We start from the raw sequence: 17,965 nt of genomic DNA on the forward strand, positions 1-17,965 counted from the left end.
CGGACCAGGAGGTGCAGTGACTGCAGGCGTTCCAGCACTGCTTTCCAGTCCATGGTCAACCCAGGCTGCACGGATGTGGCAGATCGTGAGGTGAGGGGACATACTCTCATTTACCTCATTAACCTCCTAAGACCCGCACTCTTTTTTGGTAGGCATTTTTAATTTCTCTTTGCTATTTGGGCTTATTGGGACCTGATAAGTATAGAAACTAAGCATCATCTTTTGACATGATGTAGTTTTTGAGAAAAATGATGTCCACATATGTGGACTCTCGGTCTTAAGAATTAAGTATTATGGTTGTACAGCCCAAAATGTGGAGTCCACACATGTGTACGCCAGGTCTTAGGAGGTTAATGCAGTCTGAGAGTTACACAGCCCAACACATTACACACTGCATACTCTCACACACACTCACACACACACACACACACACGCACACGCACACGCACACATCAGCTACACACTGCACAACACATTACACACTGCATACTCTCATACACACACACACGCACACACACACACGTCAGCTACACACTGCACAACACATTACACACTGCACACACACACACACACACACACACACACACACACGCCAGCTACACACTGCACAACACATTACACACTGCATACTGTTCTCCAAACGCCTGCTTCTGTCCTGGTTAATAAAGTCTGCTTCAGTGGGACATAAATCACACACTCTCTCACAGCATCTAGCCACCAGCTTTTTCTCTACATCAAAAAGCATCTGGCCATCAAATATTAAAGACATAGAACTGAGAGGACTGTAATTATTACATCTATTCAACTCGCGCAATTAGTCTTTACAAAGACTAATAAAATATGTGCAACTCCCCTTCAGGTAACAGCTTTTAAAAAAATCCAACATTATTGTCTCGTTAGATGAAGCTTCACATTGGCTTGCTGCCAAAACGAAGAGTCTCTGGGCGATTAAAAAAAAAGAATTAAAATGAAAAATCAATACAGACAACTTTAATTGCCGAAGATTTCCAGGGCGACAGTTCTAAAATAACACAGCTGGGCGACATCTGGGTCTCGCTTTAGCAGTAAACGTCTCTTCTGCGCCGTCCTTAATTAATCGTTAATTAGATTTTCATAAGTAAGAGGCTTCTGACAGCACAGCGGGAGAGCTCTCAGGTTGTCAGGCGACTCTGCGACTGGAATGAGCCGCGGGGTATTACATGTATATTTCACTAATCAAAAGGCATTTGAAGTTCTGGATTTACAAAATTAAAATGGATTAACTTTTCAGTCTGTTGCGTTAAATATTAAAAGCTCAGAGAGCTGAAATGATTAATTGCATTACACCATTAAGCTTGAGTGATGTTCCGACACATCGCTTCGGAGTGAGATTCTACTGTTCGTGAACTGCCCTCCAGAATCGTCCTGTGACACTGGGGCGAGGCGGTAAGAGGCAGTCGGAGGGGGATCTTGAAAAGAGACGCACGGGGGACGTTTTTCGGCGGAAAGCGATGGCCGCGGCCTTTATTCCCGCTAGAGATTAGCGCCTGTCACCGGCGATCAAAGTTCACGGGGGAGATCAAAGTTTAGCACGAGGGCGGCTAACTCCGCTCCCCTGCGAACGCCCCGCCCAGCCTCGCCCGCAGAGATTAGCAACGTTAGCAGCCCAGCGAAACAAAAACTACAGGGTGTCACAGTGGAGCAACCAGAGGCCATCAGACCGAGCAAGGTCTCATGTGTAGGCCCAGACCATCCGACCGCCCACGTAAAACACAGGTCTCCTGTAGGCCCAGACCATCCAACCGCCCACGTAAAACACAGGTCTCCTGTAGGCCCAGACCATCCAACCGCCCACGTAAAACACAGGTCTCATGTAGGGCCCAGACCATCCGACCGCCCACGTAAAACACAGGTCTCCTGTAGGCCCAGACCATCCGACCGCCCATGTAAAACACAGGTCTCCTGTAGGGCCAGACCATCCGACCGCCCACGTAAAACACAGGTCTCCTGTAGGCCCAGACCATCCAACCGCCCACGTAAAACACAGGTCTCCTGTAGGGCCAGACCATCCAACCGCCCACGTAAAACACAGGTCTCATGTAGGGCCCAGACCATCCAATGCCCACGTAAAACACAGGTCTCATGTAGCCCAGACCATCCAATCGCCCACGTAAAACACAGGTCTCCTGTAGGGCCCAGACCATCCAATCGCCCATGTAAAACACAGGTCTCCTGTAGGGCCCAGACCATCCAATCGCCCACGTAAAACACAGGTCTCCTGTAGGGCCAGACCATCCAACCGCCCACGTAAAACACAGGTCTCATGTAGGCCCAGACCATCAGATCGCCCACGTAAAACACAGGTCTCATGTAGGCCCAGACCATCCAATCGCCTACGTAAAACACAGGTCTCATGTAGTGTAGCCCAGACCATCCAACCGCCCACGTAAAACACAGGTCTCATGTAGTGTAGCCCAGACCATCCAACCGCCCACGTAAAACACAGGTCTCATGTAGTGTAGCCCAGACCATCCAACCGCCCACGTAAAACACAGGTCTCATGTAGTGTAGCCCAGACCATCCAACCGCCCACGTAAAACAAAGGTCTCATGTAGGCCCAGACCATCCAACCGCCCACGTAAAACACAGGTCTCATGTAGCCCAGACCATCCAACCGCCCACGTAAAACACAGGTCTCCTGTAGGGCCAGACCATCCAATCGCCCACGTAAAACACAGGTCTCCTGTAGGGCCAGACCATCCAACCGCCCACGTAAAACACAGGTCTCATGTAGGCCCAGACCATCAGATCGCCCACGTAAAACACAGGTCTCCTGTAGGCCCAGACCATCCAACCGCCCACGTAAGACACAGGTCTCATGTAGTGTAGCCCAGACCATCCAACCGCCCACGTAAAACACAGGTCTCATGTAGTGTAGCCCAGACCATCCAACCGCCCACGTAAAACACAGGTCTCATGTAGCCCAGACCATCCAACCGCCCACGTAAAACACAGGTCTCCTGTAGGGCCCAGACCATCCAATCGCCCACGTAAAACACAGGTCTCCTGTAGGGCCCAGACCATCCGACCGCCCACGTAAAACACAGGTCTCCTGTAGGGCCAGACCATCCAACCGCCCACGTAAAACACAGGTCTCATGTAGGCCCAGACCATCAGATCGCCCACGTAAAACACAGGTCTCATGTAGGCCCAGACCATCCAATCGCCTACGTAAAACACAGGTCTCATGTAGTGTAGCCCAGACCATCCAACCGCCCACGTAAAACACAGGTCTCATGTAGTGTAGCCCAGACCATCCAACCGCCCACGTAAAACACAGGTCTCATGTAGTGTAGCCCAGACCATCCAACCGCCCACGTAAAACAAAGGTCTCATGTAGGCCCAGACCATCCAACCGCCCACGTAAAACACAGGTCTCATGTAGCCCAGACCATCCAACCGCCCACGTAAAACACAGGTCTCATGTAGGGCCCAGACCATCAAATCGCCCACGTAAAACACAAGATATTAGTCATTTTGGCAACACATTGTTCAAATGTACAACATTCTATTTGGTTACAAAAAAGTACCTTTCACATGTTAAAAAAAGGTACAAATTTATTGTATTGCTGGTTCGGGGTACAATTTAACAATTTAAGGTACCTCCGCAGTGACAAGCGCATGTATATGCACTCACATGGACAGAACGAGAAACAAAGAACGCTGGTACTGTATATTCATGCTTTCTCACAATTACATCAGTTCATCCTCTCCAACTGGGAGCTGAATTGAGAGTGAGAGAGGAAAAATGAAAAAAAAAAACATTACTGTCCCAGAAACTCCTGCTACTAATGGCACAAAGGCGTCTTTGTACGAGGAAGCCTCAAATTTAAAAACAATTGAACACACATCATGAAACTTAAATGTCCACAAGGTTCCATGATGAGATTTCAGTCAGCAAAGTGAAAAAGTGTTGACCCAAACTCCGGTGCAATTATCTAATCCACGCAAGATTACGGTCTACAGGCCAGCAGTGTAGAGAAGTGAATGGGACACATTCTCCAGTGCAGGACTCATTCCTATCCTACCACTGAGCCGGATACATGACCTGAGTTTCTCCAACAGAGTGAGGAAACATAACGAACGGATGCTCCTGGCTGAATAAACACAAGTTTAATGCATGTGTAAAAGGATGGGGAATTGTCCTGGGGAATTACAGAGGCAGAAGGATGCTGAAAGATGGTATTGCAGCATTGTGATCATCTCAGTCTACAGAGCGACAGGGACGAAAGACGTAGTACGAACACACAGGCGCATACGCCCATGAATGCACACGCGTGTACACGTGCACGCGGGCTCGCCGCTTTGGTCTGGATGCCAGCACGGCTCAGCCCGACCCAAGCGGCGGGACAAGATTTATACTCCGCCGTCCGTCTTTCCCCCTTCTCCGCCTGTTGCACGCCGGTGTGTTTCACAGTAAAGATATTCCAGTCACGGCGGCTTGAACCTCCTTTAGTTTCATTCATCACACCTCCAACCCCTGAGCACCTCAGACAGAGATGGAGTGAAAGAGAGACACAGAAAGAGGGCTCATTCTAATCGCTCATTTTTCACCGCCTTCTGCTTGCTCCTAGCTCCACCCATTTGGGGGATTTCAGTCTGAAGCATATGCATGGCAGAGAGGGAGGACGCACAGGTCAATCACCTATACGTCATGCATTCCCAACAAATACTTCCACAAAGGATGTGCTCATGTTTCCTTCCTCAAGAAAACTTCTGGGGGCCTCCTAGCTCCTTGAAGGAAAATTATATACGGACTAGACTGTCCTTAACGATGGTGGACTTAACGGGTCAGGCAAGGAACAAGGGGACAAGGAAGGATAAAACAAGCGATTGGAATGAGCCTACAGACACAGAGACACAGGTGTGGAAACTGATCACGTACTATACCCCTGAGTCACTCTCAGGGGTCCCCCATGGTCCAATTTCCAGACACAAGCAACTCAAAAGATTCACCGTATACTTATACTTCATACTTTATAAAAAAAACATGCTAATCCCTGTATTTGTTCCTTCCCACCGTGAAATGGATGGTCATTCAGGGGATTGTCTTATTGCCAAAATTTCCTGTATAAATTTGGGAGAGGGCAAATGCATGCATCCCCAAAACAATTTTGAACCGCAGGGCGCTTCCCTGGGCCAAAGATTTTTTTCACGACACCCTGACCAAGAGCCGCAAGAAAGTTCACTGAAACCCACAAAAGAACACCGTAAAATAGAGAACAATATCACATAACAAATGAACAACGACCTTACTGGAAAGCAATGTCCCTTCAAAGCAGCCACCGTTGAGTCATGGACAAACAACAGTGACCTTACGACGACTTTAAACTGCTGCGCTGTCCAATTGCATTACAACTGGAACAGCTGCTCCTGATCTTGGGCCCGGATACTCCTGCCAGGTCCAAGAGTTTAACCGACCAGCAGCCTAAACTTGCGGTTTAAACCTTTTGTTGAGGTCTTTGCCATGGACCCTGGGTGTCTGCAAACAGACTGCAGTTTTTTTTCTTTTGCTGTAAACATCCCAGCATGCCGAAGTACATCTCAGCGCCCTGCACCAGATTTCCCAGCATTCGCTCCGATTCCTCCAATGTAATTGGTTGTCACTCACATGAAGACTCCGCCCACAAAGAGAGCACACCAAATCGCTTTTTCTGGCAGCATAGCGCAGTGACATGCCTTCCGTACGGTTTCCGTACATGCCTTCCCACTGCCTATGCTGGTTTTTCTTCCAAAATACAATTACAACACCTTCTGAATTGCGGTTGCTTTTTCCTTATTAAACAGCTAATGTGCGTGACGGACGATTAACCCTCTTAAAGTCATATGATGTCACTGCAAACAGGCCCCTCTCATTACATTTCTTGAAATAAAACTATAAAAATAAAAATATTTGCTCATTAATTCCAGGGGCAGAATACAGCTGGACGCTTCAATCATGCCACACAGCATAAAGATTACAACATAGCCCCTTAAAGCGTCCAAGCAAGACATGATTATACTACTGCCGCATTCTCCTGAAACTGTCTTTATACATTTTCTTTCATTTTCACTCATCAACAAAAAAAAAAAGAAGATAAAATAGAAACCTCGAAACTGAGTCAGTGAGAAAGTAATAATGCCATCTGTGCCCCTGCAGCCCCCACCCTGCCAGCCAAACCTGCCCTTCTTCTGCAAAGCTTTTTAAATTTAAATGTTTGTCATTTTCCGCTTATGGTTCTGGTTACCCCTCAGGGGGAGTGAGTGCCGACTGCAGGCTCAGGGGTGATGGGGGGGGGGGGGTGACGACTCGAAACAGATTCAAGGCACTTTTCTCAAAACCCTCACCTGAAGTGTTCCTATCACCATCCTTATGCCAGATGTTATTATTGTCATTAATTTCCCTGGCAAGCTATCAAGCAACCTCTCTCATCCACGCAAACTAACAATTAACCGTTTTCCTTCAAAACATTCTTTTATCTGTTCATCCATGTGGATATGTACTGTACCAGAGCGAGCAAACATGGGGAAATTACGGCCCTCCAGGGCCAAACGGAAAAGCCCCACCTGGAAATGAAACCTGCAGCTCTCTTGGAGCCATCCAAGCCCCAGTTCCTTAGCCCCACACTCCTCTGCAGAACAGCCTTAATGGCAAAAACAAAAAAACTCCATTTAGTTGTTAAAAACCATTTAACAAGGACAAAGGATGCATATCCTACCATACATCAGTTTAAAAACCATCATAGGACAAAACAAACATTCATCATTCAAGTGAAATCATTTTTTTATTTGTATCATCTTTATTCACTATGCCTATGATTATCTATCATAATCACGACAATAAAAAAATAATACTTTTTCTTCTCCTCAAACTGCTGAAATAAACAACTTAAATTTACATTTAATGAGGCCGCTCACTTTTTCAAATAATGAAAAAAGGAAACGCCGCCTCTCGGAATGCTCACGCACATTTCATTTTGCACACGGCCCTCAGTCGTGCCTTCTGAAATGACAGAACAATTAAAGGTATAAATGAGCTGCCCTTCTTCTGAAACACTGGGAACAGTGAATTATGGAGAAATGGGCACATTAACCTGTATGACACCTCGGCAGTGTAATGAGAATAGAAGCAGCAAATCTGTCTCGATGAGCAGATCCCAGCACCATGAATACTATATCGGCCAGCATTCAGGAGTGATAACAGCACCAAAAAGCAAGCGAAATACATGAACTTCACACAATTATTTAAAGTTTTCCTCAAAAATAAGTAATGCCCAACACCCCTGTCCGGCTAGCCAAGATATCCGTCGCCCTGCCACTGCAGTTACAAGCTCATTTATAGTTGTTCCCAGAACAGAAGTTATTTTCACATTTTTGAGAACCAATTCTGAGACCCAATATAAGTAATTATGCCTCATAACAGTTATGAATGTCCGGGGATTGGTGTGCTGTAATGAAGACCCAAACAGCTATGGATGTCCGGGGATTGGCAGGGTGCATTAAAGCCGTATAATACAGGATAGCTGGCCGACTGTTTAGGTTCATCAGTGCTCGCCACGGGTCAGGCTCAGAGGCTGGGAGTGTGCTTGGCCAACACTGGTCATGTGCACATAATGCCCACAGTGCCCATTCAATAATAGCCACATCCTACAGCACGTTCACACTGCAAGAGCCTCAAAGGACACAATGCTGAAGCCCAGTCTACATCAAGCAGCTGACTTATGACAAGACGACAAAAAGACTTATGACCTTTTGAAGAAAGTCTTAGCGGTGTGTCCTGTCCAGTTCTAGAACGTCTGCTCTTGTCGGCTAGGGAATCCCAAAACTGACCATGTCAAGTATCGTCTCGAGTTGACCATTTGTTTTAGAACTTAACCAATCACGAAGCAGCACAGCAGACTGGAGAAAAAGGTGGAATTTCAGATGGCAGAGCGAGAGGAATCTCAAACTGTTAGCTAGTTATGTTGCTACAACCAAACAATAATTATAGACAATACAATGTTAATGTTAGCTAGCTGAACAAAATACACAAAGATAAACTGTCAAGCATGCAGTTTATGGAAACATTTGCTTATAGGTTTACTTGGCGCTTTGGTGTGGACTGCCTAGTTGTTACTCAGACGTTCTGAGATTTGAATTAGAACATTCTGAGCTTTCTCAAATCGGCTGTTTGATGACATGAGGTCGTCATATTTTTAAAAATATATACAGCCTTATTTTTCACTATATCCACAGTCGATATACATAGTGTAGGCCTAGGTGAAATAGTTATTTAAAAAGTTTTAGCCATTTTAGCTGGCAGTAAGGTTCCCTCAGTCCTCACTGACGGTATTAAAAGGATGTCTATTTTCAGTAATGAACAGAACAGAAAGTCCCTTTCACATAGGTGTGCATTTTCATCAGTGACATGCTCTTGTGAAAGTGCTTTGACATCTCCAGGAGTGTTTTCAGATGTCCTGGCTTGTAAAGGGTATGGCTATAAGACCCAGGTCCGGTCTAATGTGCCTTTCCTCCATTTTGCAGTTGAACTCGTCCACAGTTCAGGGACTCTGGACTCTGAGCCTTTAGAACAGAAAGCTCGGTGCGTAAACAGAGCTTTAAGAATCACCTCTCCACCCACCCATCCGTCTGTGTGCATTAACACAACCTCCCTCCAGTAATCGAGAGATAACCTTTCTGCAAATACACAGCACATCCACAAGTAAAGCCAAGACTGAAAGACCGGGAAGATTGTGCCATTTCTTGCAAGTGAAAGGAAGGCCCGATCAGTGGTGCAGCCCAGCTCAGGGAAGGTCCAATCATGTGCAATAGTCCCTCAAATCCAGCAAAGGGCTCGCAATTCATGGACACATTCAGTGGACTACTCTTTGCTAGAGGGGATGGATAGGCAGTAAATAGAATGAACCAAAGCCCTGTTGAGACACTCAGACTTTGAGAACCACAGCGAGAAAGCCCTGAGATTTCATAAGCATAAATTCCCCTTAAAAAGCTGTACAGAACATGCTCTTAACCGTAACCAGCAGTGGGTGCAGCAGCACACCGAAATACAGCCGAAAAAACAACTTGCAGCCTGTAACCCACAAACCCCCCAGCACTGTACCCACAAACCCCCAGCACTGTACCCACAAACCCCTAGCACTGTACCCACAAACCCCCCATCACTGTACCCACAAACCCCCAGCACTGTACCCACAAACCCCCCAGCACTGTACAAACAAACCCCCCAGCACTGTACACACAAACCCCCCAGCACTTTACCCACAAACCCCCAGCACAGTACCCACAAACCCCCAGCACTGTACCCACAAACCCCCTGCACTGTACCCACAAACCCCCAGCACTGTACCCACAAACCCCCTAGCACTGTACCCACAAACCCCCAGCACTGTACCCACAAACCCCCTAGCACTGTACCAACAGCACTGAACCTACAAACCTTCAGCACTGTATCTATAAACCCTAAGCACTATAGCCACAAATCACCACCACTGTACCCACAAACCACCAGCACTATATCCATAAACCCAAACCACTGTACCCACAAAATCTGTGATTTTTATATTACTGGGTGAAAGATGTCTCCATTTCATATGAGAACATTATTATTATATTGTTGATATGGGTTTGCTTGGATGACATAGAAAAAGCTGTATATTCATATTCTTCCTGGTAGTAAAACAGACAGGGTTGGCTAAGATCCAGTGCACGACGGGCATGGGGTGAGCAGAGGGTCAGGGGAGCCCCCCCACAAAACAACTGAGCAGAAATCACATCACAAGATCAAGAGTTTTTCCATACAAGAGTCACCTTAAATGTCTATTTAAATGTCCTTTGCAGAAAGGTTACATGGAGAAGGGCTGTGCAGTCAGTACTCTGGTGATAGAGGTGCTGTGCCTTTACCTGAGAAGCCTCAGTCAGTACTCTGGTGATAGAGGTGCTGTGCCTTTACCTGAGAAGCCTCAGTCAGTACTCTGGTGATAGAGGTGCTGTGCCTTTACCTGAGAAGCCTCAGTCAGTACTCTGGTGATAGAGGTGCTGTGCCTTTACCTGAGAAGCCTCAGTCAGTACTCTGGTGATAGAGGTGCTGTGCCTTTACCTGAGAAGCCTCAGTCAGTACTCTGGTGATAGAGGTGCTGTGCCTTTACCTGAGAAGCCTCACCTAATTACCACCTTTCCCATGAGGGCGCCAGAGCCTGGGTGTGTCAGGTGGGTTTGACTCACACGGCTACCTTCTGCACTGACGAAACCAACTGTTAAGAAGACCTTAATCTTGCTCTTGTGTCAGACCAGGAGTCAAGGGATTCTCCTAGACTTGTTCAACTCTAAAAAAAATAATAATAATAAATAATAATAATACTCCCAAATCACAGGAGATATTCAGCGTCTACACATCTAGACACCTTCAGTCCTTAATAGTGAAATTAATGGAAGATCCTTGGCTGCTTCCATCCTGTCTGCTTCTTGACTACAAGAGGCTCTGGATGGTGACAGGAGTTTCCGGTGTTGTACTACAGGGCAGAACATCCATTCAACAGTGTAACTTAGTCCTAGCCTTTAATCAATTATCAGCAGGTGAGTCAGATTGGAAGGTTTAAACCTCGATGGCAGGGAGAACTGACGGCATTAAGAATACAGAGCTAAATATCTGGTGATTGGATGACAGCCGGTGGTGGAGGCAAACCCAGCAGAGCGATGCTGGAGAGGAGCGGGGTTGTAGGAGTGCGGAGGCGGTCGTGGAAGACACCGCTGACCGACCGCAATGCCACTGCGGCTTTTCTGAGCCACAAGAAGGGTTCAGAAAAACTCACTTCCATGTGGCAAGGATGTCACATTTCACATTTCAGTAAACTCACAGGCCTTCATCTTTGGAGAGAGGAGAGAGAGAGAGAGAGAGAGAGAGAGAGAGAGAGAGAGAGAGAGAGGAGAGAGAGAGAGAGAGAGAGAGAGAGAGAGAGAGAGAGAGAGAGAGAGAGAGAGAGAGAGAGAGAGAGAGAGAGAGAGAGAGAGAGAGAGAGAGAGAGAGAGAGAGAGAGAGAGAGAGAGAGTCAGTGGAGAGCCCATTACATGTGTGCGCCCTCGCTGGTGTCCTGTGACTCATTAATAATCCAGGTGGGTTTTGGGTGGCTGGGACAGAGGAGGTGGGGGAGGTGGGGAGGTGGGAGGAGGGGTGACCTCAGCCGTGACCGCACCTTGGGCTCCATGGAGATGAAGCTGTGCCTCCCACGGCTGGACAGGGTTGAGCGTTTTATCGTCCGGCTGTGGAAGAAGTGGTAGTAGTCCTTCAGATCGCCAATCTGAAAGCAAACATAAAAATAAATTTGAAAAAAACACAAGTCAAGCATCAGAACCCTTGGCCCCGGCACCCAAGGACCTCCCCCCCCCTGCCCTGCCTGTATAAATTATGCACCTTCTGCAGACCCGGGCCCATTGAAGAGGTTACCCTACACCCCTGATCAACTTTCAGACGGGGAACTGGAGAACTCACAGTGAAGCAGACTACCCGCCCAGCACAGTGTTACGGCCCAACAAGCACCAACACGTACAAAAGCTTAATTCCATTAGAATTTGGTGAGTCCAATCATTACAGTGCCCTACACACACACACTGTTGGACTCCTTTTTCCTGGAATATTCTATGGGTAGGAAGTTGAGTTTGATATTGATCAATGGTCAATGATCAACCTCAACCTTGGACTCTTCCATTTCAGATAAAAGGAGTGTTACAGGTCTTCCTAGAGAAGTTGATTAAGGATGCAACTCAAACTTAGAGGCTGGGGTTACAATTTTTACAGTAGTTTCCAAGCCGTTTTACATGTGCCAAAAATGAAAATTGAATTTTCCATGGGTCATATCTCAGCTAATGTTATTAGTAAAGCATTCATCTGTACACAGTGAGAGAGCTCCCAGATGACACATTTACAAATAAAATGACACTACAATTACATTTACTTTTTGAGACACAACCCCCCCCCCCCAAAATTGGTCCAGGCTGAAAATAAGTGCATTTCAGGGCCAAACATCTCCAAATTGAAAGGAGATTCGTGTTTTATGATACCAGATATGAATTCTATATACCGAATTACATCTAGAAAAAAATCCTCAAAGACTGAGGGCTTTTCCTTCCAAAGTTATGGACCTGTAAAAATATTATTTTATGCCGCAATGCGTCTTTCCATCGGGTCTACCGGATCTACCAGCAAGTATGAAGCTCAAATTTTCTCTCAAGAGTTCTACATCTCATCATTATCTACCAACACACAGAAAAATAACAAAAAATCCAAGAGGTGCTGTGGTGCAACCTCCTGGAGTTGACATGGAATGGCCAAATTCAGAATCCCACGGATGTTCAACTCAGTGAAACAAGATGCAAGGGAATGCCAAGGTGGCGTACGGCTAAGGCATCGGACCTTGCTGCAGGCATCAGTTTGATGCAGCTGCACACGGAGGACCGGGGTGGACGGTGTGTCGACCTCTTTCCGACTGCCGGGGACGGGCTTGTAGCGGTGTTTCCTCAACTAACATGGGTGATTTAAATAAACAGGGTACAATTGGCAACTAAATAGGATAGTTTAGTGGTTAAAAAAAGAATAAAAAATAGAAATTCAGATATTTTTTTTTAAGAAGCGGCAGGGGAATTGTTGAGGGGCTGTATCTCTGTGTAAGGGGGTGGTCTCTGCAGAGGCGTGGTCACCGAGTGGACCCTCAGCCTAATGATCCACAGTTAGCATGATAAGAGTCCAATCACACCCCTCTACAGCGCAATCCCCTTCAGACACACACCTTGAGCTGAACCTCAGTAGATATCGAAGCTATTTTTATGACTCTGCGGTCAAAGTAACACAACTATAAGGAGACAAGACTCCACTTAAGGGAACACACGCAAGCGGCTGTACATGCAAACACCCAAAACACAAAAAGGGTCATGAATGGTTGCAGCGACCGCCGTTGACCATCTGAAGACAGAACAGTGTGATCCCATGGAAATCTGCGCCACGAACGCACACTCCGTTTATAAACCAACTGGCTGGCTCCCCCTTTTCGCACTTTCGCAACCTACTAGAGAAATCCAGCTATTTATTTGTGAAACAAAGACAAAATATTCTGTAATTCGCCATATAGGGACTTTGCCGTAAACAGGGGGAGATGAAGCTGACAGGAAAAGCTTGAAAAGCCATCATAAATATTTTTCTTTTGGGGAAGTAAACCCCATAAGAATGTGTCCTGGCTCGTCTCTTGAGTGAGTGCACTTTAACGAAGCAACGGAGAGCTGTCAACTGTCAGCTTGGGTTGCCTTTTAAAGTTTATAAAATAAATACATTCCTGTTTCTGTTTTTCTCAGTTTCAACTGTTTCAATTGTATAGGCCTACCAGAGGGGGCGCCCTTCTGCAATTTGAGTTGGCGGGGGGGGGGGGGGGTCCCTAACACCACCCACGGAGATCCTCAGCCAGTTGCAGACAGGCATGCAGGGCGGCTAGCCACAGTCAGGAGACAGGGTTCAAGACAGCCCAGGAACCATATCCATAAACTGAGTGGGAGCAGCGATCTGGGATCGCTTTCCCTTTTTAGCCCTGGGTTATACTTTCTGCATGAATGGACGCACAGGATTTTGAAGACCGCAATCCGCAACGAATGTGTGTTTGGAGCATTAGTTGTGTCTCCACAGCAAACTGATATTATCCCAAACTCTAGTTGCGCCGCAGTTACCTCAGCATGGACGAATCCGCGTACTTGAAACATTTTGGGTGTGCGAGGACTGGGATGCTTGCGTTTCTTCACTGGTTACCAGTAACTTTTACTTTTTGTTTTTTTTTTATCCTTGCAATTTCTTACCAAGCATTACATGGTTAAGCCCCTGAATACATCTCTGAACTACTGTCGCCTTAAAACGGGAGGTCTCTCTCAGGCCCTCTAAACAAGGGCTGCTGGTTAAAACTAAAGGAGAAATGTGCAATCTCCATTTGCGCTCCGAAACTTTGGAGCGGTCTTCCTTCAGACACAACATTATCATACTCGACGATCACTCTAAAAAAAAACGTCTTAAACCCGGTTTTACCCTTTATTTTCCTAGTTCTTGTTTATGTGGCGTTGTGCACGTGATGCATGAAACTATTGGGGCGTTATTGTGAAGTACTTTGTAACCCTAATGAAGCTATAAGAATTACTCACTCACCTAAAAGATAAGGTTAGGATATAGACTGACCCTGCATCAGTGCTCCGAGCCCGAGAAGCTTTATAAATACAGGTCCGGCCTCTAATATGAAACAGTTTTCCGGATGAAAGCTCTTGAAGTCAGACCTGTGGCTTTGTCACCTGGGGTCAGCACCATTCCTAAACAATAAAGCCGGGTTCACAGCAGGCCGTAAATTGGATCAGATTTCCCCTGGGACCCCTGGGAGAGGGGTGGGGCCTAATTATGGGGTAATTCCTTATTCCACCAATCGCCCGCTTGCCATTTCAGTGAGCCCTTTGATTTTTCTCCACATAAGTTAATTAAACACAGCCTTTATTGAATGCATTTTCCCCCACTTTCCCCAGATCACTCTAGGACCAGCAAAAGGACTGCAAGTTAAACAAATATATATTTTAAATGTTTCTAAGTGTAATTGGCATAAGGTACTCTCCTGCATGCACACACCCAACCCACCCCCAGGCCCTAACACCCACACCGAATGATTTGTGCTCATCTCCTTCAATGGCAAATAACACTTGGTATTGGGTCAAAGGGCAAATGAGAAGACTGAAGAGAAATCGCCCCACAGGGAAAACTTTTTCTCAACAAGTTGACACAAGCAGGAAACGAAGGAATCCCATTTCCATTAAGTGTCAGAGTACAAGGAGACCAACATTCAGATGTAAATCACGCAAGGGGTGAGCACTTCACGCGCTGAAAAGACCTGGGTCGCTCAATTCAACTCTGCCGCGGTCCACGTTTCCAATTAGAATGTGTGACAGAGACGTTTAAAGCTCCCAATCGCTGCTTTAGCTGGCTTAAGGTAAATATGTCTCATGATAAAGAGATGTTTAATCCCATGGGTACTTTCCAACCTGATGACTCAAAACAAAAACGTATGGATCCAAAATATTCCCTTTCAATGCAATGTCTATTATCAGCGACAGATTATGTGACTGGTATTATAACATATTCAAGATCGCTTTTTTTTGTCACTGGGTCCCTTGGAAATTGTTAATGACATCCCCAACAAACTCTTTGCGTTTTAACCTCCAATGCTTAAGACTTTTTTGTTATGTTGCTAGGCAACTGATTGGTTGACCTAGATACTTACCCACACGCGTACACATGTAGCATGCACGTAGAAGTGCCGGTACGTACATGTTTACACAACGTGTAGAGTCATCTCTTGTGGGATTTGACAGTAAACAGTAATTTGTGCATCTCGCCATTTTGGAATATGTGACTAAATCCCACCTCCGCCACTAGCGTTTACAACTCCTCAACCAATCTCATGATTTAGAAAGGAACAACAAATAAATAAATAGCCTATATTTAGCCTAGATATTTTTGGGAGAGTAAATTGTCAAATGAAAATAAACATGTATAGAAAACTCGCTGAACACGTACCATAATAAATGCAAGATATTTCATTTAACAAACAATGTCATTCTTGAAAACAAAATGTAATCGAATAGATGCAATACAACTACTGAGGGCACACGCTCCGGCACATGCTCGCACACTCTCAAAAGGACGCGAGCTTCGGGCCATGTCCGTGCATGAACAACAGGCGGTTTCGCAGCATATGTGGGCCACGCACTTTGCGTCAGATGGCATGCGCTCGAGCGGTGGGCAGATATGGCTCCCTTGCTGCCGCGCTTTTCACGCACGCGGGGACAGAGGTCCGGGAGTCGGACAAATCTGTCAAACATTCCATTCCACACTGGGGCCAAACCTCAGCACAGCCGACGCAGTAACTGCCTTTGGATTCAGACAGTGCGAAAAAAAAAAAAAAAAAACATATCACGCCAAAACTCGAAGACACCGAAAACATGCAGCTTAGCCCACGTCTAAGACTTTTGGTTAAGTTATCATCCGTAACTACGTATTTCATGGGTATGATTCTGTGACAAGCCACCGATTTGGACTCTAAATATTAAGATGCGATCAATCACGTTCACCCACAGGGGTGGACGGCTGGGGGAATAGCGTTCCTCTGAAAAGCCATCACCTCAAACTTCAACTTTAACTCCGAGCATCTGTAGACGTGGGTGGTACACGGCCACCCGGGCCTCTCCGTAAACATCCAGGGGCCTGTTGTTATTAGCAATGCAAGTAAAAGAACTCACAAGGAATCCGTTGAAAAGGAATGAGCACCGTGTGTGGATATACTATATTTTAAATTGCCGATTATTTCTGGTTTATTTGCCACGAGAAGCAGTACAGTGTAGAATACTTGTATTTCAGTGCATCCAAGTGTACCACTAAAATACAAAATATCCGTTGGATAATGAACCATAGCTAATAGGCTATTACTCAAAGAAAACTGACAACTGTTAATCAATGGGTGTCTATTAAAGGTTAAAGTATTGTGAAATAACATTGACATTTTCGGCGACGTCAGGTCTGAACTACCACGGTGATCTGTGGCTAATTTTTTTTTACCAAACCATGTAATCTGGGTCGAGTTAATCTAAACACTAGCGAAGTTATTTTAATTTTTCAGAAGCTCCCCAAACTTTAGCCGCATGTATGTTATCGGAAACGTAAGGTGCCAATTTATTTGTATGTATTCCACTTCTTTAACACCAATACAAGCGTTTCGTTAATGGACACCTGTTGTTTAAAAAACCTGGATTCTCAATGTTTCAGTTAACTCTTAAATGAACGCGTCCGATCAAAATAATAATAATTTAAAAAGCGAGACGTGTTTACGATGTGCTTGATCAGCACAGTGCATTTTGCAGGACTATCGAGAAAGCGCATGAGGATTCTCAACACTGAAGAAAGAACATTATTGCCGTCATTCTGGAGTTTTCCCAACAGAACAGAGAACCAAGCCGGACAAACAGCGACATGTTTAAAATGCAATCACGCGCTGTCAGAGTGACCAGGTCAATATCTGTAAGAAAGTTAACGCACAGCAACACGGACATATAAAAATCTATTGCAACAAACTTTTCGATTTAAACCGACAAGTACTTACCTGTCCCATGTTTTTATAGCCATATTTGCTCGCTATCCCATCTGCAAATTCGGGACCCCCGGCTATCCGCACAGCCCAGTGGTTAGTGTAAATCCGAGCTTTGCACAGAGGCAACGTAAATCCAAGCCACAGCGCGAGGACGCACACGAACCCTTTGCCCAAAGCGATGTTCCAAACCATCTTTTGCCGACACCGTAGGGCTTTCTCTACAAGCCCGCTTTCCCACCAAACAAACTTCTAGCCGCAGATCGAGATTATCATAGACCCTTTTCCCCGATCCTCATGCACTCACGCGCAAGCAAAATATGTAACAAAGTACGAAAGCCGTCAGACGGTTCTTCTATGCGTTTTCTGTGTGCCGTGCATGGACGGCTCGGAGTTCTCCCTTTTTTTCCTCCTCTGCCCTCGCTCTATCTCAGCGGAGAGGGTAAATGTTTGGCGATCTCTGATCCGTCTGTTTCTCCGGGACTGGCCCGCGGTCCTCCCCCTTCCCTTTAAAGTGGAGGAATGGCAACAGCGCCTCCTCCAAGTCAGCAGCAGCACTCAAGAGTAGAAACAACTAACGGCGGAGTTCCTCTGCGCTCCTCAGGGTCCTAAAAGGACGAGAGTTCCGTTCCATTCTGGTGTTTCTGAGCGTCTCCAACAACACCGTTGGAGAGAAGCCACAGCGCCAATTTAGAGAATGGAAAACTATATATACAATATTATACATGCTTGTGAAAGCTTGCCGTGTAATGAAGGGACCCCAATGCCAGCTGTCCAGATAAGAACATACGCGCTACCTGTAC

General features: G+C 46.0%; 1 protein-coding gene across 3 annotated transcripts in view; it reads right to left on the bottom strand.

Moving 5' to 3' along the window:
* The window catches only part of LOC133140122 (proprotein convertase subtilisin/kexin type 5-like), a 94,730-nt gene extending 77,049 nt beyond the window's left edge, over positions 1-17,681 (bottom strand). For all 3 annotated transcript variants that reach the window (XM_061259721.1, XM_061259723.1, XM_061259722.1), the window contains exons 1-2: positions 17,178-17,681; positions 11,208-11,312 (exon numbers count right to left, since the gene is read on the bottom strand). In XM_061259721.1, the coding sequence (XP_061115705.1) occupies positions 11,208-11,312; positions 17,178-17,357 (285 nt within the window). In that variant the 5' untranslated portion in view covers positions 17,358-17,681. The remainder of the gene's footprint in view (positions 1-11,207; positions 11,313-17,177) is intronic.
* Positions 17,682-17,965: the final 284 nt, after the last annotated feature.

Source organism: Conger conger, chromosome 11 (genome assembly GCF_963514075.1).
Source record: "Conger conger chromosome 11, fConCon1.1, whole genome shotgun sequence".
NCBI lineage: Eukaryota > Metazoa > Chordata > Actinopteri > Anguilliformes > Congridae > Conger > Conger conger.